The sequence below is a fragment of the Cibotium barometz genome, chromosome 47, assembly GCF_041138505.1.
Source record: "Cibotium barometz isolate CiBa-2024 chromosome 47, ASM4113850v1, whole genome shotgun sequence".
NCBI classification, from domain to species: domain Eukaryota; kingdom Viridiplantae; phylum Streptophyta; class Polypodiopsida; order Cyatheales; family Cibotiaceae; genus Cibotium; species Cibotium barometz.
Genome location: NC_141092.1, coordinates 4280153 through 4297790, shown reverse-complemented (window position 1 = coordinate 4297790; position 17638 = coordinate 4280153). Strand labels below are relative to the sequence as shown.

The following is a 17638-nucleotide window of genomic DNA, read 5'->3' as shown; positions in this document are numbered from 1 at the left end:
CCACCACTACATAGAGAGAGAGAGAGAGAGGGGGCCCGACTCCCGAGGGGTTAGTGTGAATAGTAAAGAAGCGAATGGTAGCTACGAATTATTAACACGGTAGTTTCAACATTCAAAAGTTCAGACAGAGAGTATCACGGGATGGGTATGACCGTATGAAGAGGTGAAACCACGACACGTGCTCCCACGCGTGTAGGGCAAAGTGGCGGGGCCCCGCGCAACGTCCAAACGTAGAGCCGCGGGCCGCGGGCGTAAGAATCTAAAGTATTAGCAGGCCAGGCCTAATTTCTGATTAGCCTAGTTTAGGTTAATTAACATTAATTAGCATTTTCGACAGTTGGGTTGCTATCTCATCAGCTTCCCAGCTGCTCTTCGCCCCTTTTCTGTCCCTTCTTCCCCTCTCTCTCTCTCTCCTGTCTAACCCTATTCTCAGAGCTGGCTCCTTTTCTTCTTCTTCTCTGTGAGGGAGCTATGGCGGACCTTCACCTTCTCCCCGACTTTGATGAGAGAGGTAGGTCGATTCCCCTTTCCTGCCTAACAGCATCATTCTCCGTTATTTTACAGTCTTCTTTTTTGCAGCAGTGAAGTTTGCCGTCGCGCCATTGGACCTTTTCTTTTCGCCATGCCCGTTTGCTGTAGGCAGCTTTCTCTAGTGCGCCTATGAAGCGGATCCTCTGTAGAGGGGAGGAGAAACCGAGGATTCTATTCGGAGACTTAGCAGGTTACTTGGGACGATCGGAAGCTAGATAGCGAGTCACTCTACATTCGCATAGGACAATGGAATCTGTACATAAATTAGGCCGCTTACAGATCTTAGCTCCCTTGATCTGTCTGCCCTAATTTGGATCAGTTCACCCGAGGAAGAAGCTTGGTTTTTCAAGTCTCCTGCTTTTCATTCAAATTAAGCTTATTTTGGCTACACTCCCACAGATTCTGATATGGACACAGGAGTAGCTTTTCTGGGAACATATGAAGAGGAAGCTTTTGATCAGCACAATCATCTGCAAGTATGTTTCTGATTATTCAATAGAATTTTTATAGCTTATCTAAATTTCCTGCACCTTTGCTTCTTAAATAATGTACATTTTCTCACTCACCTTGCCTTTTCGTGATCAAAGACCCTCTTAAACTACGATGGGAACCTTTGGCATGGTGTGACATCTTGATGATTGATTTGCCTTTAAGTATAGTGGCCTATTTCAAGCATATTATTGATCTACTTGTAGTCGAGGGGATGCTGCCCTATCCTTTTTTTTTTTGGGAATGCTTTGTGCAAAGAGCTTCCCTGACCTATTCTTAATCCAGAACTTATCCTTTTCTATTTGTAAAAATCATGCAAAAAGGGGCTTCTATTAACTGTGAAAGAGGATACACACAACACGAGGAGAAAAGAGGCTTCATTTCTCAGTTGATCTTGCATGCAGCACTGCTTTGCATGCCCATTCTGATTAATGCTGATACCCCTTTCTTCATTACTCTCTCCTCTTTGACTTCCTTTATTAACAAGCTTTTAGATTGCATCTAGTGAACTGGGATAAAGATCCAGAAGGTAAATCAGCCTTCATGACGGAGTGTCTACTTATATATTGATGGTTTGCCCTTTAGAGCTTGTTACCGGTTTGCAGGTGCCATGTCCAAGATGAAAGAGAATGGGTGTCCTGGCAATTATGGCACCGGAATTTTGTGTGTGATGGTAGCAGATGAACAGCGACAGTGGAACTTATTAAATCACAGGCTAATAGGAGGGTGTAAAGTAGGATCGTGCTGAAAGGACTATACAAGAAGCTTTATAGCTGCAATGCGTTTTTGATACAATGGTTGCATCGGTAATCAGGTGTTAAATTGGGAAAATAACTTGAACTTTCCGTTGGTGTATACTAAATCTCAAGCATATTTCAGCAACCTTCCTGTCTTCAACTCGAAGGTTGCTGCTGGTTGTCACAGATTCATTCTCCAGGTGACATGAGAGGGACAAGTTAAAGTGAGGCTATTCCATATACGTAGAGCACGACCCACCTTGTATTAATCAAATCATGTCCTCTAGACCCTTAAGAAGGCATACAACCCTTAGAGATGATAGAAATGCAAGAGAACACTGAAAGAGGGCAAGCAAATACACAAAACCATTGCATGGTGTGCTTGAATCCAACGTGTTCTTCTGCAATCTGCAGGAAAGGGGGAGTAATGCTGAATTTCAATGCTGGTTGCATGCCTTGGTGTTTGTTTCATGTCACCAATCATAGTCTGGCTCTGGCCTTGTGCTGGTCCAACTGGTTTGTGGGGCCTTGCTTTGTCATGTGCATTCTGCACTTGGATGCCATGTAGATCGATCTGAACAAGAAGGTGCAGGACTTGGAGTGGAAACTAGTTCCATGTGAGCTTAGTCCGGGACGAGTCAGCCAGGGTTCTACTCTTTGCGTTCGAGGTCAGGTGTGCATTGTCTTGCACATGAAGTAGTGCCGATTTGTGCTGTGAGTCTCCCTTTGGAATGATCTCAAGTGATCTGAGTATCTGGTGTGCGACCAGGTGCCGGACATTTGCGTAGGCATGTAGGTTTGCATGTAGAGAAGGGGCCAGCCCATAAAGTTACCCTAGGGCAGAGCCTAGAGCTCTTATTGTGGGCATGGGGGAGGTGTAGAACCACCCCCAAGGGGCTAGGAGGGCCCCAGGCTGTACCCACCAGCCTTGGCTTGGGTTGGAAGGGCTGTTGGCCAGCCCTAGGGCCTTTGGATAGGCAGCCGACAAGCCCCACTGCCACCAACCAACCACTATCAGAAAGAGTAGCAGCCGCCAGAGATAGGCTGTAACGGGCCTGTCGGCAAGCCATGCAGGCAGCCCAGCAGCCCAGCAGGAATGCGCATAAGGGCCAGCCCAATATTGGGTGTGAAACGTTGGGAATTAATATCATTAAATGCTATATTGTGCAAGTTGTGAGGATTTTATGCCATCGGATTTTTGTAAATTGGCCGAATGGATGCATGAAGGATTATAAATACCCAAGCCCAGTATTCAGTTCTACATCTCATAATTCACAAGGGGTTGACACTTCCATGGGCAAGGACAGCCAAGGGAAAGACTTTAACCAAGGTGAAAAGTGCAGGTCAAGACTTTCTTTTTATTTTTCTGATTTACATCATTCTATTAAAGCAAATATACAATGCTTTGCGTAACCTGCATACTTTATGTTCCTCACCAAGAACTACAAAACCAATGGGCTGATTTACATATACTTCCTCTTGTAAATTCCCATTTAAGAATGCAGTTTTGATGTCCAATTGATGCACTTTCCATCCTTTATGTGCAGCCAATGCAATCATTGATCTTATTGTGGTCATTCTCGAAGTAGGAGCAAAAGTCTCTTCATAATCTATTTCCTTTTTTTGGGAGTAGCCTTTAGCCACAAGTCTTGCTTTGTACCTGTCAATAGTACCATCAGACTTTCTTTTGACTTTGTACACCCACTTTATTCCAATTACATGCTTGCCTTTAGGCAATTCCACAAGATCCCATGTGTGATAGAAGAAATTTCAGCTTTTATAGCTTGCAACCAATGCTCATTCTCATGTGCTTCTTCGTAAGAAGAAGGCTCTTCTGAATCAAAGAGACCACCCATTGCTAATGCAAACTCCCCACGATGTATCTTCAAAGCATGGCTAGAACTAGCCCTTGTTCTACCTGTGAGTGGAGCTGCAAGTTTGCTTTCTTCCAAAGTTTTCAGCAACCATCTTGGCATTGACTTGGCTGTGTCTATGGCTGTTTGCTCTTCCCTGACAAGATCTTCCACTTCTTGCATAGAAGGGGGCTGAATGGCTGGCTGTTCCACATGTTCTACATGAGGATTTTCTTGTGTAGGGACTGGCTGATCTGAATCCCCCCTAATTGCAATGGGTAAAAGTCCATCAAACATGTTCTGTATGCTTGTATCTGTTGGGGTAAAGGCGTTATGCCCACCCTTATAGTGTGTACAAGCCCATAAGTTATAGTACATAGTACACTTAGTACTTTTAATGTACTAAGTGCACTATGTGTACTAATGCAATATACATGTGTGATAGGGGAGTCACACACTCATGCTTTTCATGAGTTGACTTATCCCCACAACTCTCTCTCTCTCTCTCTCTCTCTCTCTCTCTCTCCCTTGCTTCTCTGTGTATGTCTCCCATGAATGAATTCTAAACCCTAATTCAGGTTTCTCCCCATCAACTGGTATCAGAGCTAGTAGCAAGTGACTGGCTTGGGTGTGTACACGCAGGCGAAGCAGGCTTCCTGCAGTACAAACAGCGATAGCGTGAGCAGCTTACATCAGAGTCGCAGCAGGCAGCCAGAAGCTTGCAAGAGAACGGAGGAGAAGAAGGCGAATACAGGACTGTCGACTTCAGTGCTGGGCGTGAACCTCTGTTAGCTGAGTGCTGCTAGGCGAAACCACACTCACTGGCGCTAGGCGAAACCACACCTTGGTGGTACTAGGCGAAGGCAGCATAGCGAGCGAAGGCAGCAGCCGTAGCCTGGTACACGCAGGCGGATAGGCGAAAGCGCACAGCGCTAACCGAATACGTAAGGCGCCAGCGCTAAGCGTCGAGCGTGGAGTGAACAGCAGCAAGGCGTCGGTCGACAGCATAGGATGACCGGCTGGCTACGAGGGGAACTCAGGCGATGAACCAGTCGCTCGCAGGTAGTCGAGCGAACACACGCTATGAGTCAGCACACGCAGGCGAAGGCGACCTGATCCGCCTTCTCTGCTCAACCTTGCCATCAACGCAGCTGTCTGCAACGTGCACCACATCACCGACATCAACTGGACGCCTTCATCCGTGTTCTTGGTTTTGATGCCAAGCGACAGGTCCAAGTCAGTGGCTTCCTCGTCCATAGGCCTGCTGAATTGAGCTTTCACTCTATAATTTTTTTTGGAGTCTTGAAGCTCTTCAGCAGAGGGTAAACCAGGAGTTTGTCACCCAGCCGTCCCTACCTACATAGCTGCAGGAGCATCAGCATCAGCATCAGCACCAAATTCGCCTGCAAATCAGAGAAAAATCAGAAAATTACAAGGTATTTTGCTTCATTTTTTTTTTGGTGGACTTGCAATTGAGCATGTACAATCAACAATTGAGCAAATACAGGTGCCCAATTGCTCAATTTTTGAGCAAAATTGGCAAAATTGGGTGACATTGGTCACAATCAGGATCAATTTGCAGGAAATTGGTCACAATCAGGTTCAATTTGCAGGAAATTGGATGTCGAAATTTGGGGCTTTTGATGTAAATGTGCAATTAAGCACTCATACATGCTGTATGATGTGAAAAATCGCACATTTGGGCAAAATTGCAGCAAATTGCAGTGCAAATCAAGGGGCTTTTGTGTCGATTTGGTTGATTTGCATGCAGGCAATCGCATTTGATGCTGTGGTTAATGTGCTGATGCCTTACAAGCACTCAATGTGCCTGTAAATCAAGGGGCTTTCATGTATTTGATGTATATGTGGCCAGGGGGAAGCATCGTGAACACTCTGGATGCCTTCGTGTGCGTCAATGTACCATGCATGATCAGAAATTGATCTCAAATCAAGGGGCTTTTCAAGTTTGTATGCTTGTTGAGCTTGGCAAAGCAGCAGGCAAGACATTTATGCCTTGAATCCTCAAAAATCAGCTTGCAGTCAAGGGGCTTTTGCCCAATTTCTGTTCGGGACTGTTTTATGCAGTGTACATGACTGTAAAAATCTGATTTTCACTCATTTGAACAGCCAGGAGAGCATTTATTGCTACTGTACCTGTTGGTACAGATTTGGCACAGCTTTGTGCATGTTTTGGCATGGCTGTACAATATTTTGAGTGACTAAAAGTTTCAATTTCAGTTGCTGAAATTGCCGGTACAGGTTTGGTACATCATTGGTGAGCACTTGGTACTGCTGTACAGTACTTTGGAAGGGCAAAGAGCACATTTGAGGTGCTGTCCAAAATCTGCAGCAACCAGATTTTGGTGTTTTCATCACATAAAGTGGGAGAAAAGTTGCATTCTTGCTTCCGCAGTGGGAGATAAAGCTTGGGAGAACATTTGCAAGCACTTTGTGTGCTTGGGGTGCAGTGTTTGCACATCTTGGGTGCAGTGTTTGCACATTTGCAGGGAGTCAGGCATTGACAGGTTGCATTTTGCTATGGCAACCACAGGTGAGAGCTCTTCATTGCTTCACATCAAGAAGCTTGAAGGCTCGCATAATTATGATATTTGGCAAACCCAGTGCTACAATGTGTTGCTCCAGAAAAAGCAGCACAAGCCTATCAAAGAAAGGGGTGTAATGCCCGCTTCTCTTACAGCTGAAGAGTGGGAAGATATGGATGAGCTGGCAAGATCTACTATCATGTTGTCTGTGTCAGACTCATTACTTTTCAGCATTCGTGAAGAGAAGACAGCTTGGGGAATGTGGCAGAGATTGCAGGACTTGTATGCCCAACAAAGTGCCTCAAGCAAAGTGTATTGGTTGAAGAAACTCATAGGTCTTCAGATGAAGGAAGGGGCGTCTATGACAGCCCATTTAAATGAGTTTAATGGCATTGTCAGCCAGGTCATTAATCAAAAGTTGGCAATGGACGATGAGTTCAAAGCCACTTTTTTGTTATGCACTTTGCCAGAGAGTTGGGACACATTCAGGACAGCCACTAGCAATTCGAATGCTATGCTCTCATATGCAGATGTTGAGGGTGCTCTTCTTCAAGAAGAGATGAACAGGAAAAACAACTCTGTTGGAAAGTCCAATGCAATGAATGCACGTGGGAGATCCCAGCAAAGGGGGAAAAGCCAAGAAAGGGGAAGGAGCAAGTCTCGCTCCAAAAAGGATTTGGAATGCCATTATTGTGGCAAGAAGGGACACATTAAAAAGCAATGCTACAAATGGAAAAATGATCAAAAGGAAAAGGGAAAAGGCAAAGACAAAGAGAAGGATGAAGCCAAAGATGTAAAGCCAAAGGGCAAAAGTGGAGTCAAGATCGAAGAAATCAATGTGTCACATGCAGGTGGCAGTGAGGATGAGGTCCTCTTTACGTCTTCACTTGATGCCCATTCACTTCTTACAGGTGGTCATGGTATGCACTCATGGAAGATACAAAGCCAGGTTAGTGGCTAAGGGCTTCAAGCAGGAATATGGTGTGGACTTTGATGAGATCTTCTCTCCAGTGGTCAAAATGACCACACTTAGAGCTGTGTTAGCTTTGGTTGCGCATGATGATCTGGACTTGATTCAGATGGATGTGAAGACTGCTTTTCTTCACGGTGATCTCCATGAGGAGATATATATGCAGCAGCCAGAGGGTTATGCAGTGAGTGGAAAGGAGAAGCTTGTATGCAAGCTGAAAAAGAGTCTTTATGGGCTCAAACAGGCACCAAGAGAATGGTATCATAAATTTGATACATTCATGAAATCTCAGAAATTCAGGAGAAGTGACATAGATCACTGCTTGTACACCAAGAAAGCTTTGGATGGCAGTCTATTGATTCTCATTTTGTATGTTGATGATATGTTGATTGCCGGGAAATCTCGTAAAGAGATGGATGCCTTGAAGCAGAGGCTGCATCAAACCTTTGATATGAAGGATTTGGGTGATGCAAATCACATCTTGGGTATGCGGATACTTCGGGACAGAAATCAGCATGTGTTGTATTTGTCTCAGAAGGAATACATTGGCAAAGTCTTGCAGAGGTTCAATATGGACGGGGGGAAGAAAGCTAGTACTCCTTTACCTCCATATGTGAAACTCAGTGCTATGGACAGCCCACAGTCAGATAGAGACAGGGCTGATATGGCCAAGATTCCGTATGCTTCAGCTTGTGGCAGTCTCATGTATGCCATGGTTGCTACTAGGCCGGACATTGCATTTGCAGTGGGAGTGGTTTCTAGATACATGGCCAACCCTGGCAAGAAGCATTGGGAAGCAGTGAAAGGTGTCATGTGATACCTGAAGGGCACACAGGATTTGTGCATTTGCTTTGGCAAACAGGATGCATTAGTGCATGGTTACACGGATTCGGATTATGCCGGTCATCCAGATAACCGGAAGTCTACTACCGGTTATGTGTTTACATTCACAGGAGGTGCTGTGTCATGGATATCCAGGATGCAGAAGTGCACTGCCTTATCTACTACAGAGGCCGAGTATATTGCAGCCACAGAGGCTTGCAAGGAGGCATTATGGCTATCTCGGTTAGTGGTTGATTTGGGCTATACAGGGGATATTCCATTGTTGCATTGTGACAGTCAGAGTGCCATCCAGTTGGCAAAGAACCCTGTCTTTCATGCAAAGACGAAGCATGTGGATGTGAAGTATCACTTCATCAGAGAGGTGATAGAGAACAAGCAAATTCAGCTTGTTAAGATTCACACGGATGACAACCCGGCTGATCTGTTGACAAAGAGTTTGCCTCCGGAGCGGTTTGCTCATTGCAGACACTTGATGGGCATTGGATGAGGCCAGTTTCAGCCTTGATATGGCCTTGTATATTATCATGTACATGCTGATTTTTTCTTTTCCTTTACTTAAGGGCACTTTGCCTTTAAGTGGGAGGTTGTTGGGGTAAAGGCGTTATGCCCACCCTTATAGTGTGTACAAGCCCATAAGTTATAGTACATAGTACACTTAGTACTTTTAATGTACTAAGTGCACTATGTGTACTAATGCAATATACATGTGTGATAGGGGAGTCACACACTCATGCTTTTCATGAGTTGACTTATCCCCACAACTCTCTCTCTCTCTCTCTCTCTCCCTTGCTTCTCTGTGTATGTCTCCCATGAATGAACTCTAAACCCTAATTCAGGTTTCTCCCCATCAGTATCATTGCTTTTATACAAGCTGTACATGGGCTGTTCTGAATTTTTAGCAAATACCACATCTCTACTGACAAAAATCCTTCGTGTAGTTGGATTATAAAGACGGTATCCTTTGCTCTCATTGCTGTAGTCCACAAAAATGCATTTAATTGCTTTGTCATCTAGCTTTGTTCGGAGTTGTTCTGGCACATGTGTATATGCCAAACACCCAAATATACGCATATAATCCACTGTTGGCTTTCGGCTATACCAAGCCTCAAATGGTGTTATGGTTTTCAAAGCTTTTGTTGGACACCTGTTCAACACATGAGTTGCACACATTATAGCTTCCATCCAAAATTTATGTGGCAACTTTTGTGCTTTCACCATGCATCTTGCCATCTCCATGAGAGATCTATTTTTCCTTTTAGCTACACCATTCTGTTGCGGTGTATAAGGCACAGTATATTGGTGTTTGATGCCCTTTTGTAGCATATAATCCTTGAATGCATTTGACATGCATTCTCCACCTCTATCTGAGCGGAGTGTTTGGACTTTATATCCACACATATTTTCAGCCATTGCTACAAAGTGTCGAAAGCATGTAAACACATTTGCTTTCGCTTTCAAAGGGTAAGCCCAAGCAAACCTGGAGTAGTCATCAATGAATGTGATGAAGTAGAATGTTTGGACTTTACATCCACACATATTTTCAGCCATTGCTACAAAGTGTCGAAAGCATGTAAACACATCTGCTTTCGCTTTCAAAGGGTAAGCCCAAGCAAACCTAGAGTAGTCATCAATGAATGTGATGAAGTAGAGATGCTCCCCTATGGATGGTGTCCGCATTGGACCACATACATCAGTATGTATGAGCTGTAATTTACTTTCAGCTCTAACAGCTCCATCTTTGGGGAATGGTTTTCGTTGCATCTTTCCCAAAATACACCCCTCACATACATGTCTTGGTGGAGACTCAAGAGGCGGCATATTATCAACCATATGATGCTTCTGCAAAAGTATCAAACTTTGAGAATTTACATGCCCAAAACGAGCATGCCATAGCTCTGCATCATGCATAGCAGGAGTGTGGGCAGCCACTGTATTTGCATCATAAGTGCGCTTGTCATAGCTGTCCAGCTTATACAAGCCTTTGTATCGTGTTCCAGAAGTGACTATTTCATAATCCTTTGATGGGTCTTTTACCAAACACTTCCCATCTTCAAATTCAACCTTTAAACATTGGTCGTTTATGGCTGAGACGGAGAGCAGATTTTTCTTTATCCCTGGAACATACAATACATTTTTCATACATATATTGGCACCATTGGCTGCAATAAGTATGACATTACGAATTCCCTTTACTGGATATGTGGTATGATGTGCACATGATACAGTGCGGCCATTTGAAGCATAAACCAAGTGCTGAAATACATCTTTGCATGAAGTGATGTGGCTCGAAGCACCACTATCAAAATACCATGATGCATTCTGTCTGTCAGATGCAATGCAAGACATATCAGTGTCTGAAGCACTTGGTGTGTCACTAGTGCATGTGACCAAAAAAGTGTACTCTTCTTGGATTACATTAGTTGATTGCTGTGCTTTGTCATCAGAAGAGTCTGCTACTGCATTGCCTGCTTCTTTCCTTTTCTCTTTTGCAATCCGCTTCCTACATTCACTGATGTAGTGTCGAGGCTTATGGCAGTAGTGACATTTGCCCTTCTTTTTGGGCTTGTTTGCATCCCCTTTGTCAGACTTTTCACCACCAGAAGAGGGCTGTCCATGACCAGCCTTGCTAGACTGTTGTCCCCCATGCCTAAAGCTCTTTGCTTTACCCTTATCCTTGGCTGTAAATGCCTTGTCTCCACCACGGTTGCTCGATAAGTTTACTTTTGTTTGCTCTTCCTGCAAGAGTAAACCCACGAGCTCTTCACAAGTGACGGGATCACCACCTCCTCTCATTGAGAGGTTGAGAGAGGTGTGAAAGCCCAAGTAGGAAGGCGGTAAAGAATGAAGAGTGTTGGTGACCATATGTCTGTTTGGGATAACCTCATCAATGTTGAGCAATTGTTCCCGCAAATCTTTCACTTTGGTGAGATGATCTGCCATGGAGTCACCCTCATCCATAGAAAGAAGATCCAATTGCCTCTTCAAGTAGGCAACTCTTGCCTCGTTGCGTACCTGATACATTGCTTCCAATGTGTCCCATGCAAGCTTCGATGTCTTGCATGAACGAATGTGCGGAATAATAGTCCTTTTCACTGAAAGGGCTATCAATGACATGGCCTGTGCATATCTAGAGTCCCATCTCTTCTGCTCTTGTGTGGGAGCAGGTTCTAATTCAGGAGCTCTTTGAGCATCTCCCCTTTGAGGGGTGGCTGGTTGTATGGTAAGTGGACGTGTCATTACCACACACGATGCCCCAAAGCCCTTTGGCTACCAACAAATTACGGATCATGAAACTCCAGAGGGAGTAGTTAGATCCATCCAGCTTGTCCTCCTGGTTGAGCACACCGAATACAGCTGTAGCATTCTGTGCCATGTCAACAAAATATATCTGCAAGCAAACCAAGCACCAATGTGCACTGCCAGGGAACCAAATGTCCTGTGCAAATGTATGCTTGCAAACCAAAGCAAGTGTAAACCTGCACCAAATTGTCCAATTGCACACAATGTGTATACATACGCGACAAATCGCAGTTGTAATGCCCAATTACATGCTCCAATCAGAAAATTCCCATTTTTTATGCACTCCAATCGCTTCAATGTGCATCTAATTGGCCAATTTTCACAAAAGCCCCAAATTTCTGCGAGTGAAAGAGGTTCAATTTTTTGATTTTGACCTCAATTTCGAAAACCCCCAAATTGCAGGCAAAGCAAAATGCCCAATTTTCAATTTGTCCTAAAATTGAGAAATCCCCCAAATTGCACCTGCAATTTTCCTTTCAATCTGACTTGCACAGAAGTGTCTGTAAAATCTGCATATGACCTGCATTTTTATGGTTGCAAATTTTGTATTTGTGTTTGTCAAAAAAATTGTACAGAGAATATCTTTGGCAGCACGTGTGAGGAAGCAGGTGCTAGGCGGGGAGCAGTCTAGGGGCCTGCAACTAGGTGTGTAGAGGGTGAGGATGGGCAGTCGACGAGGAGGAGGAGTTGTTGCAGCTGGGCAGGTCTCGACGAGGGGAAGCACTTGGAGCTGCAGGCGGGTGCGTGTACCTGGCAGCCAGGCGGAGCCGTGCAGAGCTGCAGGTGTCGAGGAGAGCTGCAGGTGTCAAGGTGGGCGTACACAGCTGACGAGGCAGGCTGAGGTGCGGCGACGAGTTGCCTGAGGCGGAGAGCATGCAGCAGGACCCGGCGGCCTGGAGTCGTGCACGGCGCTGGAACCGAAAGGCATTACCTGGGCACGAGTCACTGGCGGGTGCGTGGCGGGAGCGAACGGATGGGAGCCTCTGGCCCTGCCAAGCGAAGGCGGGTGCAACGGAGCAGAGAGGGCGAGCGCGCAGGTCGAAGCAGGACCGCGGGGGCCTGGTGTCGTCGGCGCGCAGGATGGACGGTGGCCGGGCAGCAACGTCGACGGCGGGTCGGAGCGCAGATGGAAGGATGGTGGGAACCGAACGGAAGCGCAACGGAGCAGGGGCGCGCCTGGGCGGCGGCGGTACTGTGCGCTGCATGGAGAGGGAAGAGCCGCCAGTGGGCTGAGCGGCGGTGGTGGGCTCTCCACTAGTGCCGCCCGTTTTCGGTGGCTGGACGGGGGAGCGCCGATGGAAGCAGGCAGTCCGGCGACGGAAAAACGCAGGTGACGGACGGAACGGCAGTTTTCGACGGAATTTCACAGTCAACGGCAGTTTTTCCTGGGGTAGAAATCCACAGGCAGCTCCCAACTCCCAGCTTTGATACCAATTGTTGGGTGTTGGACTCACACACTCACACACACAAACCTGCACATTAGGGTTAGGTGTAGGGTAGAGAAACTCACACACAGAAATGAGTGAGAGAGAGAGAGAGAGAGCCAAAAGTGTGGTATCCACAAAATGCAAGTTTGTTAGAAGTCATCTCCTGTCCAGTTTTATACACCAGGGCCTTTGTTGTGGGTGTGCCCGCCCTTATGAGGTGTTTTTCCATTTTTCCCCACTCTCCGCATTTTTCCCCTATTTTTTTCCCATTTTTTTGAGGCTTGGGAGGGCTGCCAGAGGGTGCCAAGAGCAGTACAGTGCTGGCCGACTGGGTGTTTATCAATCGTGGGCACTCTTGCTGCTGGCCGACTGGTTTTGATCAGTTTTGGGCACCAGATTGCTGGCCGACTGCATGCAGTCGGCCAGTCGTGGACCTTTTTATCAGTCGTGGGCTTTTCTTTATGCTGGCCGACTGCCCTCTAGGGAGGTATATATAGGTCCTCAGCCCCCATACCTTATTTGTATCATCTCTCGGGATCTTCTTGTGTATATAGAGCAGAGTTACACGCCTGCATCTCTCTCTCCCTTGTGCTGTTTTTTTGCCTGCGTTTTTGCTCGTGTTCCCAGATTTGGTCATCATCTCCGCTGCGTATTCTGACATGGTATCAGAGCCCTAGGCTCTAGATAGGTCTTGGGATTTGTGTGAGCAAGAGGGGGACTGTTTTGTGGCTGATTGGTGGACTGTTTTGGGCTGATCGGGAAGAGGAGAAGCAAGAGGAAGGCGGGCTGATTTGCTGGACAGCCACTTGCAGGTATCAGTTCTTCTTTGTTCCCAGCCACCCACCCTTTTCAGAGTACATCCCCGCTATGGCAGATCTGTTTGAGATGGCCGAGAGACATGTGAAGATCCCGACTCCCCACGTTCTCGGTGGACCGTCAGTTGGACGCGAGCAACTATGGCATATGGAAGGTGATGATGGAATCCGTTCTGGAGTCTTACGACCTCGCCGATTTCGTCGTTGTTGGTGTTCCAGGACCGGAAGTAGAGGAAGGGGAGTTTACCGTCAACCCGAAAGGACCGGGAGGCCCAGACACAGATGTGGGATCGTGTCAGCGCCAGGGTCCGTTCGTTTATTTTCCTCAACTGCACACCGCAGGTAATCAATCATATAAAGCATATGACGCTGGCCAGAGGTATATGGCAGCATTTGGCCTCACTTTACAACAGGGTATTGCCCATGAAGAGGATTTCCTTGGAAGTACAGATGCGGGTTATGAACCTTGCAAAGTCGTCGACGATGCGGGAGCATACTAACAAGCTGTAGGCTCTTCAGCAAGAAGTTCTTCAGGCTGGGAAGGAGATATCGTCAGAGGACATGGCCATAACGTTGCTGTCACATTTGCCCTCTTCGTACTCAGTATTTTACTCCTCTTTGATTACCAGTGGCAGGCTCAGCACCATCACGTGGGAGGAGCTTGTGCCCATGGTCCTGGACCAGGAGGAACGATTCACGAACCCTCCTCAGGGTGGAGGTTCGGAGGCCTTTACTGGCCAACGGTCGAAAGGCCGTAACTCGGGCAAAGGGAAGGCTTCATCGGAGAAGTCTTCTGAGAAGAAGTCCGACGTTGACCGCGAGAAACTGAAGGCAGAGAGGACCTGTAATGATTGTGGCGAGAAAGGCCACTACTGGAGGCAGTGTCCCAAACGGAAGACTGAGAAGGGTGAAGACTCCTCAGCAATCATGAAGACTCTGGCTTTTGTGCACCTGGAGGTGATGGACACCGATGCTTCATTTTCTTCAGGCAGGGAGGAGATTGGAGGATTCTCCGCCACGGATACTCGGGAGTGGATTCTCGATAGTGGTGCTTCCAGGCACATGACTCCTTCCCGTTCCGGTTTACAGGATCTCTGCAGGTGTTCTGGTCACTAGTTTCCACTCCAGATCCTGCACCTTCTTGTTCATATCTATCTACCTGGCATCCAAGTGCGGATGCACGTGACATCCCCTTCTACTTAACTTGACGAAAGCTGCATAGCCTCCAAATAGTTCGTCAATAAAGCCGGATAGTCGTCGAAGAACTCTTTGTCAAGCCATACCACTTCGGGGTCCCTCGGTCCTAAGACTTCGTAAGGAACTGTCTTTGTCTTCGGCCGGAGCCATCTATTCTGGAACCATCACTTCAGCTTCGTCAACTATATCTGGTTCCGCTTCGTCTTTCACTTTTGAAGGGATTGGACCTACATACGGTTTTAGCCAACTGACATGGAACACATCATGCATAGTCCAGCTCGGAGGTAGCTTCAACTTCATTGAAACCTCCATATAATTCTTTTCAGCAAGCAGTAACTTACGAGACATGTAGGCTAGTTAGATGGCCATTCTGTTGTAACACCTCCAATTGCAATGTTACTCGCAAGGGTGATCACTTGGAACGGCTTCTCCCATGAGGCAAGCGCTAGACAAGGCGCTTCTGACAAAGCCACCTTGAGATTCTTCAATGTCTCCAACGCATGTGAAGTCATTCAAATCCACTGCCTTCTAGTCTTGACATCCTTTAGCAGATCGGTGAGATCCGCCGTGACGTCTGAAAACTTGTCTATGTGGGTGGAGTATGCCTGGCATATATCCACAAAGGATATGATGTCATAAGCAATCTATGGTACTTCCCAATTGACAATCTCGACCACCTTGGCCAGATCAAGTCATAGGATGCCCTGCAGCCCTTGGCACTGATAATATATTCAAGGTACTGAACCTTGAACAAATAAAATTCCGACTTCTTCTCACTAATGTAGAGCTCGTTGCTTTCCAGCAACTTCAAGACTTTCTCCACATCAATGTCATGCTCCTCAACGATAGCTGAAAATACTAGTATGTCGTCCAGAAAAATGAACACACTTTTCTATTTAGTCCTTGAACACACGCATCATCATGCGATTGAATGTGGCTGGGGACGTTTGTCAAGCCAAAAGGCATGACCACAAATTCATATTGGACCCATTCCATACGGAAAGTTATCTTGGAGACATCCCCCTCAACAATCCGCACCAGGTGGTACCCACTCTTCAAGTCTAGTTTCGAGAACACCTTGGCTCCATTCAGCCACTCAAGAATGTAATCTATTTGAGGCATCGAGAACTTGCTCTTGATAGTCATCTTATTGAGTACACGATAATCGACACACAATTGAGGAGACCCATCCTTCTTCTTGACAAACAAGATCGAAGGTGCAAATGGCGACACATTGGAATATATGAGGCTAGATTGCAACAGTTCTTGGAGTTGGCGGTCCAACTCCAATTCCATGACCTTGGAAAGGCAGTATGGAAACTTGCTTGGGGGATCCGAGCTTGGAGGAGGTCTATGGTCCTCCGATCTAGACAGGGGAAGCTGAGGAGGGAGATTGTCTCGAAGAAAAATCTTTTGGAACTTATCATGGAGAACCTAGTACTTCTCTGAAGCCCTGGCCACCGTTTGGGCAATCTAGATGTAAATCATCACACTGTGCACCTTTCCTAATTTCTTTTTTTGCCTGTAAATGGCTTATGAGAGAAAAGTTCAGGATTCCTGGCTCACACTTAAAGGTCATTGGAGCTTTAGACACATTCCGATTAATCACGAAAGTGTGCTTGTCCCACTTGATATCTAGCTCAAGCTTGTGAAACCAATGAATTCCCAAAATTATGTCTGCTCCTATAAGAGTGTAGGCATATGCTCACTTATGGTAGTGCTGTGTGTGAACAGGGCTTAACCAAGGACACTTTTTCCCATGTGGTTTTTCCCCTTGGACATCAAGTGTGAAAGGACACTCTAACATATAATATTTTGCACTTCTATATTATATGGATGTGGCACTCATGCAAGGGATGACTTGTCAGAATACACAGCGGAGATGATGACCAAATCTGGGAACACGAGCAAAAACGCAGGCAGAAAAACAGCACAAGAGAGAGAGAGAGAGATGTAGGCGTGTAACTCTGCTCTATATACACAAGAAGATCCCGAGAGATGATACAAATGAGGTATCGGGGCTGAGGACCTATATATACCTCCCTAGAGGGCAGTCGGCCAGCATAAAGAAAAGCCCACGACTGATAAAAAGGTCCACGACTGCATAAATGCAGTCGGCCAGCAATCTGGTGCCCAAAACTGATCAAAACCAGTCGGCCAACAGCAAGAGTGCCCACGACTGATAAACACCTAGTCGGCCAGCACTGTACTGCTCTTGGCACCCTCTGGCAGCCCTCCCAAGCCTCAGAAAAATGGAAAAAAAATAGGGGAAAAATGCGGAGAGTGGGGAAAAATGGAAAAACACCTCATAAGGGCGGGCACACCCACAACAAAGGCCCTGGTGTATAAAACTGGACAGGAGATGACTTCTAACACCCCCTCTCAGCTCCTGGCTATGAAACCAACCACTGGGAACTGGGGTGCCGCCTGAGCAAATCCTGAGAGCGACTTCGTGAAGAGGTCCACCGTACTGTCCTCCGTCGAACAGAACTCTAGCAAGATGTCATCAGCAACGATCTGTTCATGAACAAAGTGCCTCTGGATGACCATGGGTTCCACCAGTGGAAGCCCAAACCTGCAATGTAACCTCCTCCTGCTCCGTGAAACTGCTCCTGGGCCATAAGTAGATCTCCTCGTGTCCGGATCTCCTCCCCAAACCGAGTCACGCCAACTGCGGAGTCGGACTCCATCCAACAATCCCCCTCCTGTGTACAAGAGTCCATGATCCTTCGCATGTCGCAGAAACCACAGGAAACGCAATCCTGCCTCCCAAAGAGACATCTGCAACCATGAGCTCAACCGCCTCATCAGGAAGCTCCCGTCCAATCTGGTGTCCATCAACCAGATCAATGAACCATACAGCTTCTGAGTCAAAGAGACATAACACTGCTCACAAGGATCAACACCTGTTACGGTGCACAAGCAAGTCCTGG

General features: G+C 46.5%; 1 protein-coding gene across 10 annotated transcripts in view; it reads left to right on the top strand.

Moving 5' to 3' along the window:
- The first annotated feature begins 303 nt into the window (after window positions 1-303).
- The window catches only part of LOC147611285 (uncharacterized), a 55234-nt gene continuing 37899 nt past the window's right edge, over window positions 304-17638 (top strand). For 8 of the 10 annotated variants that reach the window (XM_086784370.1, XM_086784369.1, XM_086784368.1 and 5 more), the window contains exons 1-3: window positions 355-511; window positions 583-721; window positions 931-1007. In XM_086784370.1, the coding sequence (XP_086640496.1) occupies window positions 661-721; window positions 931-1007 (138 nt within the window). In that variant the 5' untranslated portion in view covers window positions 355-511; window positions 583-660. Of the gene's footprint in view, window positions 512-579; window positions 722-930; window positions 1008-17638 lie in introns of all 10 variants that reach the window. The other 2 variants (XM_086784364.1, XM_086784372.1) reach the window with 2 other exon arrangements.